At 37.5% G+C, this 17,319-nt stretch overlaps 1 protein-coding gene across 1 annotated transcript; it reads left to right on the top strand.

The window, feature by feature from the left end:
• Positions 1-359: 359 nt before the first annotated feature.
• Positions 360-16,694, top strand: LOC306870506 (uncharacterized protein; the record flags this gene model as incomplete). Its single annotated transcript, XM_079417814.1, has 10 exons — positions 360-518; positions 4,797-4,905; positions 6,119-6,261; positions 7,117-7,249; positions 9,089-9,295; positions 15,232-15,341; positions 15,719-15,834; positions 16,180-16,258; positions 16,404-16,499; positions 16,581-16,694. The coding sequence occupies 10 exons, from the start codon at positions 360-362 to the stop codon at positions 16,692-16,694; spliced, it is 1,266 nt and encodes a 421-aa protein (XP_079273940.1).
• Between the last annotated feature and the right edge of the window lie 625 nt (positions 16,695-17,319).

Here is a 17,319-nt window from a genome sequence, read left to right as displayed (position 1 = left end):
AGCTTTATGAGAGAAGAAATGACACCATGGCAACCAGTCAACAAAACAAATGATCTGAACAATAGCCCACCCTCACTGTTCAGGCTCCCCAGCTGATTGGATGAGCCTTCCAAAAATACAGCTCTGCAATTAGTCAAAGTGACTGTCGGTCAAATACAACCTTCCCTCAGAGCAGGTTAGTCTGGGCCAACAGGAGACACTACTGCACTGATTTGCTTTGTCATAGATTTTATTTTATTTAGGGATATCGATCCTGTCTGGCTCGGGAAACCAGAGTGAATCGAATTTGATTTAGTTTGATCAAAGCAATCTCAACATTAATTTTGCAAACAATCACAAACTCACACGACGTATATAGAATGGTAGTGGGCAAAAAAGTGACAAAAGAGAGTATTCTTCTTTCAGTTTGTGAAGATGACGAAGATGAAGGTGGAAAAAAAGAGGATTTGGGAGGAATCGCAAGCAGGCCGGTCAGCAGACCCAGGAGTCTCTACAGCAGAGGAAGTGTGGATGGCCAAGTGAGTGTCCCGGCTCAGATTTTATGCAGTTTCATATGCTTGTGTGATAGAAAACACATGAGGAGGATGTGTGGGCTTAATGTCATTTAGCCAAGAAGAAAGTTATTTTCCATATCTATTAAACCAATCAGATTTTATGGTTGGGGAAGGAATAGGGTTTGGCCTATGATATTTTAAACACTGGTTTCTGATATCCCAAATCTCTTGGTACGTGTCCAACTATGTAAAAAAGGGAAGTGTGAATGTCATCAGTGTGGTTTATGAACATTTTCAGTACAATAAATATGCATGATTCTGGTTGGAAAAATGCTAACTTAATTTTTGAATGCCTAAAGTAAACATAAAGTGTATATTTAATTAACGTTTGTTAACCCAACCACAGTCTAGCCACCATAAAAGTGTCCAAATGGTATCAGAAATCTGAAGAAAATAATATACTACTGTTCAAAAGTTTCAGGTCAATAATTTTAAATAAATAAAGTCCAAGGATGTACTAAACTGCTCAAAACATTTATATTTAACATTGTTCTTTCTATTTATAAAAAAAACAAAACAAACAAACAAAAAAAAAAACCCTGGAAAAACTGGTTTCCACAAATATATTAAGCAGTATGACTGTTTTCAATATTGATAATGAGAAATGTTTGTTGTGCAAATCAGAATGATTTTTGTAGGATCATGTGACACTGAATATAGTGTAAAGATGCTGGAAATTCAGCTTTGCATCACAGGAATAAATTCAATTTTAAAATATTCTCAAACAGAAAAGAGTTATTTTAAATTCAATATTGCAGTTTTTATTGTAATTTTAATCAAATAAACACAGCCTTGGTGACCCCAAGACACTTCTTTTAAAAACATTTAAAAAAAACTCCTGCTCTAGCATTACATTTTGATCAAATTATTGAAATGTGATTGGGCCCCGGATCTGTCTTTTTAATTTTTTTTAAATGTATTTATTTATTTTATTTTTTTGCATGTCATTGTATAAAGTTTAGGTTGTCTCAACTTTTTGATGCTCTCACTGCTTGCTTCGCTCTGCTGTCAATCCCCCGCATGAGCCTGTCGCTCAGCTCCCATAGAGAATGAATTGTAAACGCCCGCTCATCTCAGCACAAGTGGGCACATACAGTAACTTTGCAACCCCTCACCACAAACCATCTGGCTTCATTCTGGTATGTGACCAGTTTACAAAATCCAATAAATTTCTGATAAATAAAATAAAGTCCTTCCCTATGGTTTTTGTGCCTTACAGTATGTTTCACTTGGAAATATGTCACATTGTAAGTAAAAGGGCTTGTGAATGGTAAGATTGTGTGAAATTCAAGTGTAATTTTTAACTTAGCAGAGTTTGCCAAAACAGCCATGGAATGTTGGCTTGACAAATTTTTGTTTGAAAGTTTTCAAAGATGTTTAAAAAGCCTTTGAAGTTTGAATGTTTTTGGGCTGATAGATAGATAGATAGATAGATAGATAGATAGATAGATAGATAGATAGATAGATAGATAGATAGATAGATAGATAGATAGATAGATAGATAGATAGATAGATAGATAGATAGATAGATAGATAGATAGATAGTATCACTGTAAAAAATGATAGTGATTTTAACGGTAAAAAACTGTGAAAATGCTACGGTAAAAACCTGTTACATGGTTAACGGAAAGTTCCTGTAAAATTTACAGGGAAAAAACGTAAACTGACGTTCCCAGAATTCCCTGCGTTCCATTTCAAATTCTGTTTGAATTTGACGTTTTTTCTTTGAAATAACTATGTTTCTTCTTAGTTTTTTCTTATCAGTTATGTTTATTAGGGTTGTATGTTACATCTAATGTTGTTAAATTAATATAGCATATTTCAGTTTAATGAGTCTCATCATGATGGTGTTTAGTGCTTGTGTGAATGACACTGTGCACCTTCTGTATGTGCTATTGTTTAAAAGCTGCTTGTGATGGGCATTGGCTCATCATGTGACTTTCTCATCATCACCTGCATTTGGTGGTTATCAGTATATTTCAAAGGAACAAAACGGATTACAGTACTTTAATAGGTTGGTATATTAAGATTATATCAGTTAATGAAATTACGGTATTTAACTGTAAATTTAAAACTGTAACTGTAAATTTAAAACTGTAAAACCTAAAACGTTGCTACCGTATTTTTTACGGTAGAATTCTGGCAACCACAGCTGCCAGTTTTTTACCGTAAATTTTACAGATTTTTTTTTACAGATAGATAGATAGATAGATAGATAGATAGATAGATAGATAGATCTATCAAGAGCATCAAGATTATTGTTTTGTTCCATTTTCCTTTTTCTTGTTGCATAAATTGTTATTTTAGCTTGTCCCAACAAATAATTAAAATTTTTACAAATATTATTCTCCTTTTGCCCAATTTTCACTCCAAAAATGAAACAAACATCAGAGAAAATTTCTCCCAGCAAATCAAACAATTCTTTAAAAACAAAAAACAAATAATGAAATCAATCGTTCACATCTAAGAAAACAATGAAACCCAATTCTCTACACTTACAAAAAGGACAGGCATCAGTAACTTCAGAGTTTAAAATAGACACAAAAGCATTTACTGCAATAATACCGTGCAATATTCTCCATTGAATGTCTCCAATGGTGGCTTATAAATTATTTCCCATTCTGGCATTATTTATTTATTTATTTTTTATTTATGAGTTTTTGGACAAAGTTACAAAGAAGAAAACAAAGCAGAACAGGAAAACAATGAAAATGCACAATCAGTATCATACAATAGAGTTTAACTGAAAGGAAGACAAAAAAAAGCTAGAACTAAGATTCAGTCTATGTCCGGCAGTGAAACATGATCTTGAAAGGGCCCCAAGCTTTATTAAACTGGCTAGATGAGCCTTATAGAATATTTGATTTTCTCCAACTTCAAAAAAAAAAAAAAGAGGACACCACAGATACATTGTTTTGGATTTGGAGGCCCCTGAAACACCAGGGGGCCCCCTTGCTCTCAAATATGTTTTAGTTTTAGTTTCTTAGTTTTTGAATTTGGCCAGCAGTTATGAAAACATGAATGATCATTTCTTTTAATGCGGTGCACTGTCATGCTCTCTACGTAAAAATCAGCCAAATCATGTAACGCAAATGTCGTACAGGTTCTTGCTCTTACTAAAACAAAAAAAAAACGAGTTGAAAGCGTGCCGAGCCGCGGAAGAGATACAGTTTCTCGAGTGCTTTCCGTGATGATAGATAGACAGACAGACAGACAGACAGACAGACAGACAGACAGACAGACAGATAGACAGATAGATAGATAGATAGATAGATAGATAGATAGATAGATAGATAGATAGATAGATAGATAGATAGATAGATAGATAGATAGATAGATTTTTTGTAACATATCATCAAATTTGTATTTTAGTGCTACCAATATTACAACATTAAAATTGTAACTTATTTGTAACTGTCAGGATTGTGACTGTTTTTGTTGTGTTTTGCTCCCCATGTGTTCCATGTGACCCAAATTCTCCCTCATGTTGATTTGATTCCAGGTGTGTTTCATCTTCTTCCCCAATTATCCTGTGTATATAAGCCTGTCCATTTAGTTAGTGTTTGTCGGTCCTAAACGTCTATCCATGTGTTCCTGTGTCTCCTACGGTCCCTGTTGGACATTAAAGACTCTCGTTTTTGTGAATTGCTCGTCTCCTTGTTCCGTGATTTCCTGACTTCGTGTGAAGTGTGACAGTAACATTAGAACTTTCAATTTAGTGCAATATTGTCATTGCAACATTTTAGTGTAATTTTCAGTAACAACTCTAATTGTATTTTATATTGTATACCCAAGTTCACTGTTATACCACTGGTTACTATTGTGACCATCAAGATGTTTACTCATTCTATGACCACACTCAACAAAACTGAATATATATATGAATTCATATATTAATACTAGACACCTCAAAGATAATTTGTACCAAAACATTTTGTCATATCTTTGTTAACATAAACATACCAGCCTTTAGTTTTGGAGCTTTAACGCAGCCATCATGAAGTAAACTGCTCTGGTCATGTGACAATTTGCACTTACCATGTGAAACTGCACGAATTTAATCGAGGCCCTTTTTTTCTATATTTGCAGGAAGTGCACTAAAACATCAGTAAGATTTTTAGAGCTTTATAAATGAAAACCTTTTTCACTGTTGTGACCGGTGGAATTAAATGGGTTCATTTTGCAAAACTCTGGTGAACTGGTGAATTCTCATCAGAGTATGCTCTGCGTTGTTCCGCATAGAGAGTGTCTAGATCGCCCAGCCAGCATCAAAAGACAAGAATGGCCCGTCAGGATGAAGATCATATGAATGAAGAAGATGAGGTTGATGAAGGTGGAGGTATCCATCCAGGTAATGGTGAGCAGCAAGAGGAAGAGTGTGTTAACAGTGACGCAGTGATTTTGACACAGATCTGGAACTCGACAGATTTCACGGTGAGAGTTTTTATTAAAAGTGAAAGTGTGAATATGTGTAGAGAGAGAGAGATAGAGAGAGTGGGTCGACGGGGGGACGTGGGTGATGCACATTCTGATAGAGGGTGTCAAAGAGCTAAGGGGCACAGAATATGATGTTGCCACTCAACGGGGAATAAAACAGGCAAACGGCTGTGAGTCATGCTTGTAATTTCAGACAGGTCTCTCTCTCTTTCTCTTTCTCTCTCTCTCTCTCTCTCTCTCTCTCTCCCTCTCTCGTTTTTCACCTGCTTGTTCTGCAGATACCGAAACACCTACACACTCCTCTACATATACATAAATCACGGCTTCATCCATCTCTCACTATCTCTCTGATGGCTGTTTATTCAGCTTATTAGAGATAGCCATCTGCTAGATTACTGCTGTTTGCCTCCGCATAGCTTAATGAATGGCTTGGGAATTTTCCACATTCATGATAATTGCGCATCTCAATGAGAAACAATGATACATTGTTGTCATATTTAGTTTATAAAGCCACACCAGTTCATCTCATTTGAGCTGTAAAGGTTGCATGTGTGAGTATACGGCACATTGGTTATCTTCTGTATAGACTGCATTGATTAACTGTGCTTGCTAAGGAAAGCATCACTATTGGTTTCACTCATAAGTCATAATGATAATAGCAAAACTCTAACCTTGTATTTTAAATTTTAGTGCATGACTTGTCTCATACAGTTTGTGCGGCAGACATGAATGGTACCTCCTTGAGATGTTTTATTGCTTTTGTAAACAGTTATTCAATGTTTTCGTTCTATTATTATTATTATTGCATTTATTCTTTTGCAATTATATTTAAATTTCTTGCACTTTAGTATGAGAAAAGAGCATTATAAATAATAATAATAATTATTATTCATATTAATTCAGATGGAAAATATATTGAAACGGGCCGCAGTAACAGGACAAGAACAGTCACCAGAATATTATAGGATTATAGATTTTATACTTTAAATATTTTGAGTTTGTCAGTATAGATTGAGAAATTAACATAGTATCATGATTGCAGCTGTCAATAACGTTTTGCATAATTTATGTGCATAAGAGCTGTTTTATCAAACAAAAGAATTAGAGGTATTCTGATTATGTTCTAGATGAAAGACGAGCATATGACCCTACAGGACAGTCAAGCTACAGAGAGGCTTGTAAGATGCTGAATGTAATTCCAGTATCCTACTTCCTCCGAAATATGAACCAGAGTGAACTCAACATGATGCATTATGGCCTTGGCTCACAGGTGAGAGCAAAGAAACCGATTTAGGATGCATTTACTCGACACCGTTTTCAACTGAAGATAGAAAACCTTTAATGCATTTTAAACCTTTAAATGCAAACTTTTGAAAACGATACCGTTATCATCTCCATGTACACTATGAAAATGCAAATTTTTGAATTGGTTGTCACAAGCACGCATATTACATCTTTAGAGATAGTCTATAAGTAGTGTTAGTGTTTGCGCGCAGATGCGTAGTATAAGTGATATCGCCATCTACTGACCTGCATGCATAATACAGCGTTTTTATTTGTTTTTGCGAATCCATGAGAATGAAGATATTTTTGACAATATTATCGCCAGTACACATAACTATTCAAAAATGCAAAGGAAAATAATTTCCAGTTTCCCCTGAACCAATGCGAATAACATTTAATTTAAGGATGGCGAAATGTAAAACCAATGATTTAAAGATGTTGATTATATCTATAGAAACCATATATTTTACATTCACTGTAAAATATGCACATATATACATACATTTATGTAGTTTGAGAGACTTTATTACATCATTTATTGTGCTTAATGAGCACTATAAGAGTTTTTCTGGTGTCATTCTGTTGTCTGATTGGTGGAGATTGTATTGCGGAATGATGGGTAATGTAATTTTCACTAAGAATTTCAAAGTTAAACAAATGTTTTATTAAGAAGTTGGAATAATACGGACTGATGGCTACAACAAAAGCATATACCATCAATTAACAACCTTTATAGCTCACAGTAGGTCTGTAGGTCCATTTTTACTCCCAGAGCCTGACTGCTGCATTCTATACGAATAACAAAAGATATGATAAACATCTTAAAAACTTTCCTCTGCAGGGTACCAAAGCTCTGGCCATTTCCCTAGTAACCAACACCTCCATCCTGAAGCTCAATCTGCGAGATAATTGGATGGAGGGAATAGGCGGGGCTGCCATTGCTGATATGCTCAAAGAGAATTGCTACATCACAGGTGACTTCCTGCAGTCCCACACACAACATCACAGTACTGCCTTGTTTTCTGTTGGACTTTTATTTGCGATTCACAAGTAGTGTGAAAGTCTGTTTGATCTCCTCTGTGAGACAGTCTTGCCATGTTTTTTTTTATAGAAGAACATGGGGGTTGGACAAGTCTGGAATCTTTTAGAAAGCAATATCTTGCAAGATTCTTTATGGTGGCATAACAAAGCCAACATACTTATTTCAAAACAGGCCCGAATTTCCAGAGACTTCCTTTGGTGGGTTGAAAATGTCTATGCAATGCTAATTTATGCTAGAAACATACTAGCAAAGCATCATTCTATCAGTGTGCTAAATTATGCTAGCAACATGCTAAAAACTTTAATTACATTCTGCTGCAAAGCAACTCTAAAAAAATACAGTAGTATCATGTTTTTCAGCTGGGGTCAGTTCAGTGTTGATTCAGTTCAATGACAAGATCATCAAATATGAAAGAAGACTAATTCAGCTAGAAAGCCGCCCTGTAGAAAACTGTGATGTCATCATCCAGCCCAGTTCAGCTCTCATCCATATCTGCTGAAAAAACAGTAGAAACCATTACAGAATTTGTTATGGTTTTACTGTTTGTAAGGGGAATTGTATTGATTTTAATGGAAACCTGTGGGTCTATTCTGTTGGTGGCTTGTTAAAACCACTAAATGGAATATGTCCCTGTCACACACTGGATGGAGAGGCATGAGGATGAGTAAGGTAAGAGCTTCTTTAATTTCACAAACTGAAGGCAATGTCAAAGTTCAATAAACAGTCCTTATCTTCCCCTTTTTGGAGGATCAATGGGTGGAAGATATCTACGGCGTCACCGGGATCCAGCAGGTGCATGATAAGACAGACAAAGAGCTTGTAATCTTGAGACCAGACAATGAGCGTATGGATCGAGTGTTGTTTATAGGGAGCTTGATTGGCAGCAACAGGTGAGGAGGATTCCCTGATAGAGGTCAGGTGTGAGTGATTTATGATGGAGTGCAGGTGAGTGGCAAGAGGGATGCTGGGAAATGCAGTGCAGTTCAACTGGTGACCGTGACAGTCCCAAAACAAGGTACAGGAAACATTTTTTAATGGTTTTAATGCTTAATAGTTGATGGTTTGTAATGTTTGTAATGTATTTGTGGTGGAAACCATTAGAATTTCTGTGATGGTTTTTAGTTTTTTCAGCAGGGTGCACACTCAATTCAATAATATTGCTAAATATTAAGTGTCCACAACTAAGCATGCCTGAGGCGACTGTGGGAAGGAACCCAAACTCGATCAGTGACAAAAAAGGAGAAGGAAAAAAAAACTGGGGAAAAAACCAGGCTCAGTCGGCAGTTCTCCTCTGGCAAGACAAACCAATGTGATGTGGTTTAATTTCAGGCTGCATCACAAGTCAGACTGTTTATTGTTATGAAGATTGCAATACATCACATGGTGATTCCAGCAATGTGTTAAATCATGCTAGCAAAGTTTTATTGACTTTCTCTGACTTCTCTGTGTAGAAGAACTTCAAAAGTTATTTAAAACTTTCAGACAAAGGATTTGTCAAGCCTACATCAAAGTTTGTCATATCTAACTGTTGCTGTCCTACATTGATCTGAGCACATACAATGAGGTTTAAATGTCTAGAGTCTGCTGGTGATAATGTAATAGATAATATCCAATTCAAAACAACATATAAACAGGTTCATAGTCCACAATTTAAATTCACATTTTAGCCATCATTCACTGTGAATTTTGGTTAATTTGGTTTGGTTGATACGGTTGGTTTTGCAGCACTCCCTCAAGATATGAACTGTAAAACCTATTTTTTTCATCCCAGAAATTGATTTGTCTGAAAACCGGATGGGTGAATACGGAGCCAGGGCTCTGTCCAGCATGCTGTTGGAAAACTCTACCCTATTCTCTCTCAACCTCTCCGGGAACCATCTGGACGAGCGAGCGGCCAGACACCTGTCCCCAGCTCTGATCAGCAACCAGAAACTTCAGCACCTCGACCTGAGTCACAACAGATTCGGAGAAATAGCAGGTGTGAGATGATGTGAAAAGCTGCTGATGAAAGGTTCACCGCTTGATTACTGCAGACCTCTGAACAACTTTGCTTTTAGAGGGGCATTTAGTGGTTTTTGAGGCATTTGGCTGCCACGTGTTGAATGGTTACGTGTAACAGTTGGACTGGAAGACTACAGTTTCATGGCCACTTAGTAGGACAGTACTAGAAAAAAAAACGCTTGAGATTTGACCCAACACATGCATAACAAAAAGAACATTCACCTTTAATGCCGTATTGCACAATGGGAATTCAATTACAATCTGTCTGTTTCACTTACTTTGAGCAGTTCATTATACTGATGATTTTATAGCACTACAGAGTATAATAAAAATGTCTAGACGCAAATTTGGATAATTTAGTTTCAGTTCACGAAGCAAAGGATGAGTTGCCCAGTGCAGTGACTCTCAACTGGCAGGGTACTTAGACAGGAACCATTGGAGACCTTCAACGCTTTATTAAATTTATGAAACTGAAAAAATAGCATGGCAAAATGTGATGTTTTTAAATGAAGGAAAAAATATAAATGTGCAGCGATGGTGCCTTCAGTGGTGCAAGGATGGAGAGCTGCTGTTTTACTTTTGAATATTCAACTTGTTCTTTATTTTATTTTAGAGAAATAATAGCTATAGCTAATTGAAATAACTTTTTATTTTTTTTATACTTTGTTTTACTTATTTTAGTGCCAGTACACCATGGTAAATGAAACATAAATTCATAAATTAAATCTTTGATCGGTCTATATAAGCCATATGCCTATAGCAATCATAAATAAAGGCTTAAACATCTAAAAAATGCACATTTAAGGGGCTCCTCTTTTGGTGAAAGTTTTTAGACAGCTTTCAAAATGGCCGCCAGACAGTGTGAACACATAGAGACCCATATCTCAGCGTGCAATGATCTGATTGACTTGAAATTATAAGAGGTACAGTATATAGTAACAAACATATCAATTGGTTAAGACATCAAGTAGCTTAATAGGTACGTTTACCCTATGTCATTTTTAAGCAAACAAAGCTTTGGGCATCATAAATTACGTGCTTTTGGCAAAAACTAATCGATCTGGTACATTGCTTTAATGTGAAATGTTCTGTTTTTTCCTCTTCAAACGTAACATCACTAGGTCCAAATGTGCTGTAAAATCGAAACAAACATAGCGGACAAATTCACCGCAACAAAGTTGCAGTGAGAAAGTGAGAAAGTTACTAAATTTGATGACAAAATTCTGAAATTGGCTGCACTGGAGACATTCTAAAACACTTAATGTGAAAAACGCTTAACGTGGCTTAATGCATTAAAAAAGTGTTTTTAAAAAAAAAACTCCGTAAACACATTAATAAAGCATACTATGTACAGACAAGCAGATTAGCCCAAAATGCGAAGGCAACGCATTTAATTATGCATTAAGTATTTTCTTCCCATAGAAAACAGTTATAAGGAAAACGCTTAACATGGCTTAATCATTTATTAATTATGATTTATTAATAATGTTTATTGATTTTGGTATTTTTAAAAAACACTATTTTATTGCATTAAGCCACATTAAGCTTTTTCCTTTTAAAGTTTTTTTTTTTGTATGGGATGAAAACGCTAAATGTGTAATTAAATGCATTGCAGTCATATCTGCTTGTCTGTACATATCATGATTTATTAGTAATATTTATTGAGTTTGGTATTTTTAAAAACACTGTTTTAATGCATTAAGCCACGTTAAGCGTTTTCCTTATAACGGTTGCATTTTTATTCTGAACCCTGCTAGTCTGTACATTGTATGCTTTATTAATAATGTGTTTACTGAGTTTGGTCTTTTAAAAACGCAGTTTTAATACATTAAGCCACATTAAGTGTTTTTCACGATAAGCATTTTAGAATGTCCCCAGCACTGTCCATTTCTGAGTAACTGTTATGGGGCGAACGAGACGTGAGACGTGCGGATCCATGTGCAAGGCTTTATTTACAACAGGGTGGTCAAGAAACGGGCAAGGGTCATATAATACAGGTACATCACAGGGAAGGCAAAGAGTATTCCTAGGGCTAGCGTGGATCTACGATCGGTGAACCATATCCAGAGGGCTTGACATGAGGGGTAATCCAAATAACACAAGCAATAATCCAGGTGAGGTGCGAACACAAAATCAAAACCATTGATTGGAACTAGACAGGTTGACAATTCACCCTCAGACTCATTAGTAGGAACTGGACAGACAAATGATTCAACAACAGACTTCTTGACTAAAACAGGGCAGACATTGTTCAAACATATTACTTGACATAGGACAGACAGATGGCCCAACTTTAGACTTACGGACTGAAACAGGACTGGCAGAAAGTTCTAAATCAGGTTTGTTGACTGAGACCAGATAATCAGACAATTCAGTGACAGAAACTGGCAAGACAGACAGTTCAATGTCAGCCTCCATAGCTGATTCAGAACAGGACAAGAGTTCGGAGATGGCCTCATCGGCCGGTTCAGAGCAAGGCAAGAGTTCACAGGTGGCCTCCGTAGCCATGGCGGGACAGGCAGAGAGTTCATAGACAGCCTCCATAGCCGTGACAGGACAGGCAAAGAGATCACAGACGGCCTCCATAGCCATGACCGGACAGGACGAGGATTCACAGGTGGCCTCCATAGCCGTGACAGGACAGGGCGAGGATTCACAGACGGCCTCCATAGCCATGATAGGACGGGCAGAGAGTTCATAGATGGATACCACTGACACCTTTGGAGGTTCTGCAGCAGATGCCGTCACCTCTGGAGGTTCTGCAGTAGTAACATCAGGAAACAGGTAGAGTTCATTAACATCATCCTTAACAGGACAGGTACAGTGTTCATCTACGGTTCCTTCGACCGTGACATGACAGGCTAAAAGTGCATTGCTGGATGCCACCACCACGCAAGGAGCTGAAGCGAGCACCACCGCTTCGGAAGGTTCTGCAGCATGCGCCTCCACCTCTGGAGAAACTGCAGCAGGCACCATTGCTTCGGGGAACACCGCAGCGAGCGCCACTACCTCAGGAGGTTCTGCAGTGTCAGCCACCACCTCTGGAAGTTCTGTGGTGTTGGATGCAGCCCAAGCACACCAAAAAGCAATCTCCATCATGGGAAGCACTTCAGACAGGGGAATCAGTTCAGGAATCCCTCACACTGGATACCAGACTGGGATACCGGAGGACTGACCTTGAATATCTGGGTGTGACAAACAGGAAGTGACAGGACTCTGGACGATCATCTGAGACGTGACGAGACTCTGGACGATCATCTGAGACGTGACGAGACTCTGGACGATCAGCTGAGATGTGACGAGACTCTGGACGATTAACTGTGACTTGACTGGAGTCCCGGAGATCAACTGTGACTTGACTGGACTCCAGGAGATCAACTGTGACTTGACTGGACTCCAGGAGATCAACTGTGACTTGACTGGATTCGTGAAGATCGGCGGTGTCTTGGCCTGACTCAGGATTGGCAGCTGTGACATGACGGGGTGCTGTTGTGTCCACCATTTTGCGATCAGGCTCCGCTGTCACCACCATTTTGTGAGTGTGCTCTGGTGCAGTCACCATTTCAGTCATAGATGCGGTGTCACGTTCCTCTTCTGCGACACCCACAGTGAATAGAGAGCCAACAGTCAACAAAGCAAAGTCCAAAAAACAACTCAGTGATGAACGCGGACCCTCGGTCTAAGATTAGACTGAAGAGGTTGATTAATGCCATCACAGAAAAACTCAATCAAAATAATGTCTGGTAAATCTGAATAATGAGCAATGGCAAAAAATTCTCACATATAGTTCCCAATGATCGTAGGACTTGTTTAAGGGCTTATAATATTCTTGCGGTGTCCATACCTGGCCAATGTCCATTTGAAAAGCTGCCGGATCCTTGTATGGCCGAGTATTCTGTTACGGGGCGAATGAGATGTGAGACGTGCGGATCCATGTGCAAGGCTTTATTTACAACAGGGTGGTCAAGAAACAGGCAAGGGTCATATAACACAGGTACATCACAGGGAAGGCAAAGAGTATTCCTAGGGCTAGCGTGGATCTACGATCGGTGAACCATATCCAGAGGGCTTGACATGAGGGGTAATCCAAATAACACAAGCAATAGTCCAGGTGAGGTGCAAACACAGTCCAAAACAGCAGGCAAAGGGTTAATCCAAGATACACAGGCAGAAGATCAGGAACCAGACCACAAGGCAACACAAAATGACTAGACTTAAACTAGAACTAGAAACTAGGACCGGAAAATTGGAATGGCTCCGTAATGTAGCTATCGCTAGAAGAGTATATATGCTAAACTATACTCGGCAGTGAGAAAGAGGATGTCCAAGGCTATAAAGCATGTGTGGTTGCATTCAGCTGTGAGTGTGTAATCAGTGCAATGGGTGATAGGGAACTGTAGTGACATGTAACAGTCTGCGTGGTGTGAGAGTCAATGATGGAGAGTCGACGTCTTGTGGCAGTCGGACAGAAGGCCATGAACCGGATTCGTGACAGTAACAGGTGTTGCTAAATGAAACTTTTTTTTATACCAATTGATTAAATGAATGATTCTGTGGTTTACCCATTTTGTTCTTGAATGAATCATTGTTTGAACGATTCGAACGTTCAGTGAACGTTCAGTGACTCACTCTGCTGTATGTAACGTGCGAGTTAAACACACCCAAAGACCGGAACTGTTGTTTAATATCCAGTGTAATATAAGTTACTGTGCTCATATTTGTATTTCTGCTGTCAATGATAAATTGCTTGAGGTGTATTGATGAGGCTACGTGGACACAGATGGTCCAATGTAGTACTGTATGTCTACTGAGAAGTGATAAATTTGCTTTTAAACAAACCTTTAACTACAATGTTATTTTTAATACTTTGATAAATGGGTCGGTGATGAAACCTGCTGATAAAAACCTTCAAATCTGTTGTCTTCAAACACATCTCAGAGATTATTCATATCTTTCTGTGGGAAAGTATGGAAATGCAATTCTTCAAAATAATGTTGTTTTTTATAGCTAAGTGCTCTCTTCTTAACTGCAATGCAAATTGGAAATGATATTCTGCTTCAACACAAGCACAATATCTTCATATTTGCTATATCCAGAGGGCTGGATCTCAAATGATCAGAAACTCCAGTATGATGAGGGATATAGAATACAGCCCTAAAGCCCCATAGCTGTCAGCATGAATGACAGAGTGTGAAGATATGGAAATTACCTCAATAAAATATTGCATATAATCATCAAGAGGAACTCCTCCATGACCTGCCATGATTCATACATCCTTAACAGATTCCGCTGGCACATCTCTGTTCATATTACATATGGGGATGGCTTTCTTTTTATAATCATACACTGCTTGCTTATTCCTGGCAGGCTACCCTGGTGACCATTGCAAATACAGTCAATAAGGCCTGATACAGTTATGTATATCAAATATGATATTCATTGAGGTTTTTATTTCTTCTAAGAGCTTTTCAGAAAATGCTATTTATATGCATAATACACAACCGTTCAAAAGTTTGGGATCAGAAAGAAGTTATTTAATAATTTTGAAAGAGGTCTCTTATGCTCACCATGGCTGCATTTATTTGATCAAAATTACTGTAAAAACAGTAATATTGTGAATTGTTTCCACAATATATATATGTGTGTACTGTATGTAATATGGTCGGAAATGAGATTCATCACAAAAAAAATTCCCCATTTTAATTTGATATGTGTTTTTTTCTGATTATATTATATTATGTTTAGAAAGAGAGTTGTTCACACAGGGACCATTATATTTTTAGCCTAAATTACTAGTTAATATCCAGTTAGATCATACAGATATTAAATTGTAAGTGGGAGACACAATAATACACTGAATTAATATCAGTAACTCCCCTATGCTGCTCTTCTCCATCTTTTTCCATCCCTCAGGGGACATCCTGGGTGCTGCTATTGCCGAGAACACAGGAATGAAGTCACTCAATCTGGCTTGGAACTGCATTCGAGGAAAAGGAGCCATTGCATTTGCTAAAGGCCTGGAGGTAAGAGGAAAATAAAGTCCATCCTCTGCCAGAATCACTCAATCATGTAAGAACTTACTTTGGCCTAACATCCATTGATCAAGTCAGGATTTAACAACCAAAATATAGAAAAAATGCTGTTTGGTCCAGCTTCTTATGCAGTAAAAGGAGTCTTATCATGAGGAATCAAAATTGACTTCATCTTTTGAGATAAAACAGTTTAACTGTGAAAACATACTGTAACTAATACTGTAAGAATAAACAAATTAAAAGTTGGCCTCTGTGTGGTGAAAAATTAAACAAGTAATATGTAAATAAGTAATATCCCTCAAAATTCTGAAAAACTTAAATTCTGCACATATGTTACTGTAGTCATTCTGTTGAATTTGATTTTGAAGGGAAATATCTTCTTGCGGACCTTAGATTTGTCGTACAACGGCCTGGGCAAAGAAGGAGCCGTGGCTCTAGAGGAAGCACTCAAACACAACAATACACTGGAGGATCTGAACATCAGGTACTGTTGTCACGGTATGATTATATATTATACTGTAACTGTATTTATGGAAAGCTGGACATGCATCACCTATGAGTCAATGTTTTGTAGGGCCACCTTACCTATTCTTTTCTGCATGTACACAGTCCTTCATTTATTGCCGTAATTATGAGATGTTAGACAGTTGAAATTGTTCAACATTTGTCTGCTAAATTAGTTTGAATGTTCACAATGCACAGTTATTCATGATTTATTTGCAGTGGTGAAATCAACAAACACCAGACTTTGCAAACAGTCGACAAACTGACAGCTAGAATAAAAGTACCTCAAATACTTGCTTAAAATATTTTTTTTCTTTGTCTGCAGCAATAATCGCATACCGCTCGAAGGAGCCATCCATTTTACGCTGGGCCTCAAAGTGAACACGACTCTACGAATTCTCAAAGTACGAAAGATTAAAATAGTAACAGCAGGAAATTATTGAAGCAAGCATGGCTTTTAAGCTTAGACTTTTAAGTCTGCGTCACAAGAGATTTATGGCATTTCTATCTTTGTTATGACTAATTTTGTTGGTTTTCCGTATGATCCAGATGTCTAGGAACCCAATGCAGTCAGCGGGATGCTTCGCCATTTTAAAATCAGTTCAGGCAAACCCAGAATCTGCAGTAGAGTTCTTAGACTTCTCTGTGAGTGAATCTTTCCCATTCATTTCTCATGCTTCCTTTTCGTTACTGGTTTTGCGTATCTCTAACCTCAGTTTCTCGTAGGATATTTGCGTGAACCAGGAATTTGAAGACTTATTCGAAAGCACCAAAGAAACACTCCCAAACCTTCAAGTGAAACATGGAGGAAAAATGAATGCAGTGCTTAAAAAGAGCTGAGCTTTATTCAGAAACACATTCTGGACAATTCAGTTGTAATCGTGTAGGCATGTAGAACTACAAATGTATTTCTGAACTTGCATAAAACCTAGACTCTAAACTGATTTGAATCTCGCTCCACACTCCTCCACATGGTAAATTGGATCAAGTCATAGTTGATGGATCATGGTTTCCGGCGTTAAGGGAACAACGCTTTGGTAGGATAATGTTTAGAAAAAGATTTGATGACATTAGTGACCATGACTTTAAAATATTACTGACAAAATAAGTGGATGAGATGATGTGTGGAGCAAGCAGAAATGATCTAATTATTTTATACTACACTACCACTTAAAAGTTTGGGGTAGGTAAGATTTTTTTTATTTTGTTTTATGTTTTCAAAATGAGTCTAATTCATTTATTTGATCACCAATTCAGTAAATATTATTACAATTTACAATAACTGTTTTCTATTTGAGTATAGGCTATTTTAAAACATGATGTATTCCTGTGAAGCAAAGCTGAATGTTCAGCATCATTAGTCCAGTCTTCAGTGACATATGATCCTTCAGAATATTATTTAAAAGCATTATTAAAAATCAATGTTGAAAACAGTTGTGCAGCTTCATTTTTGTGTAGAAACCAT

Source organism: Barbus barbus (genome assembly GCF_936440315.1).
Source record: "Barbus barbus genome assembly, chromosome: 5".
NCBI lineage: Eukaryota > Metazoa > Chordata > Actinopteri > Cypriniformes > Cyprinidae > Barbus > Barbus barbus.
This window is presented reverse-complemented; position numbering and strand designations above follow the sequence as displayed.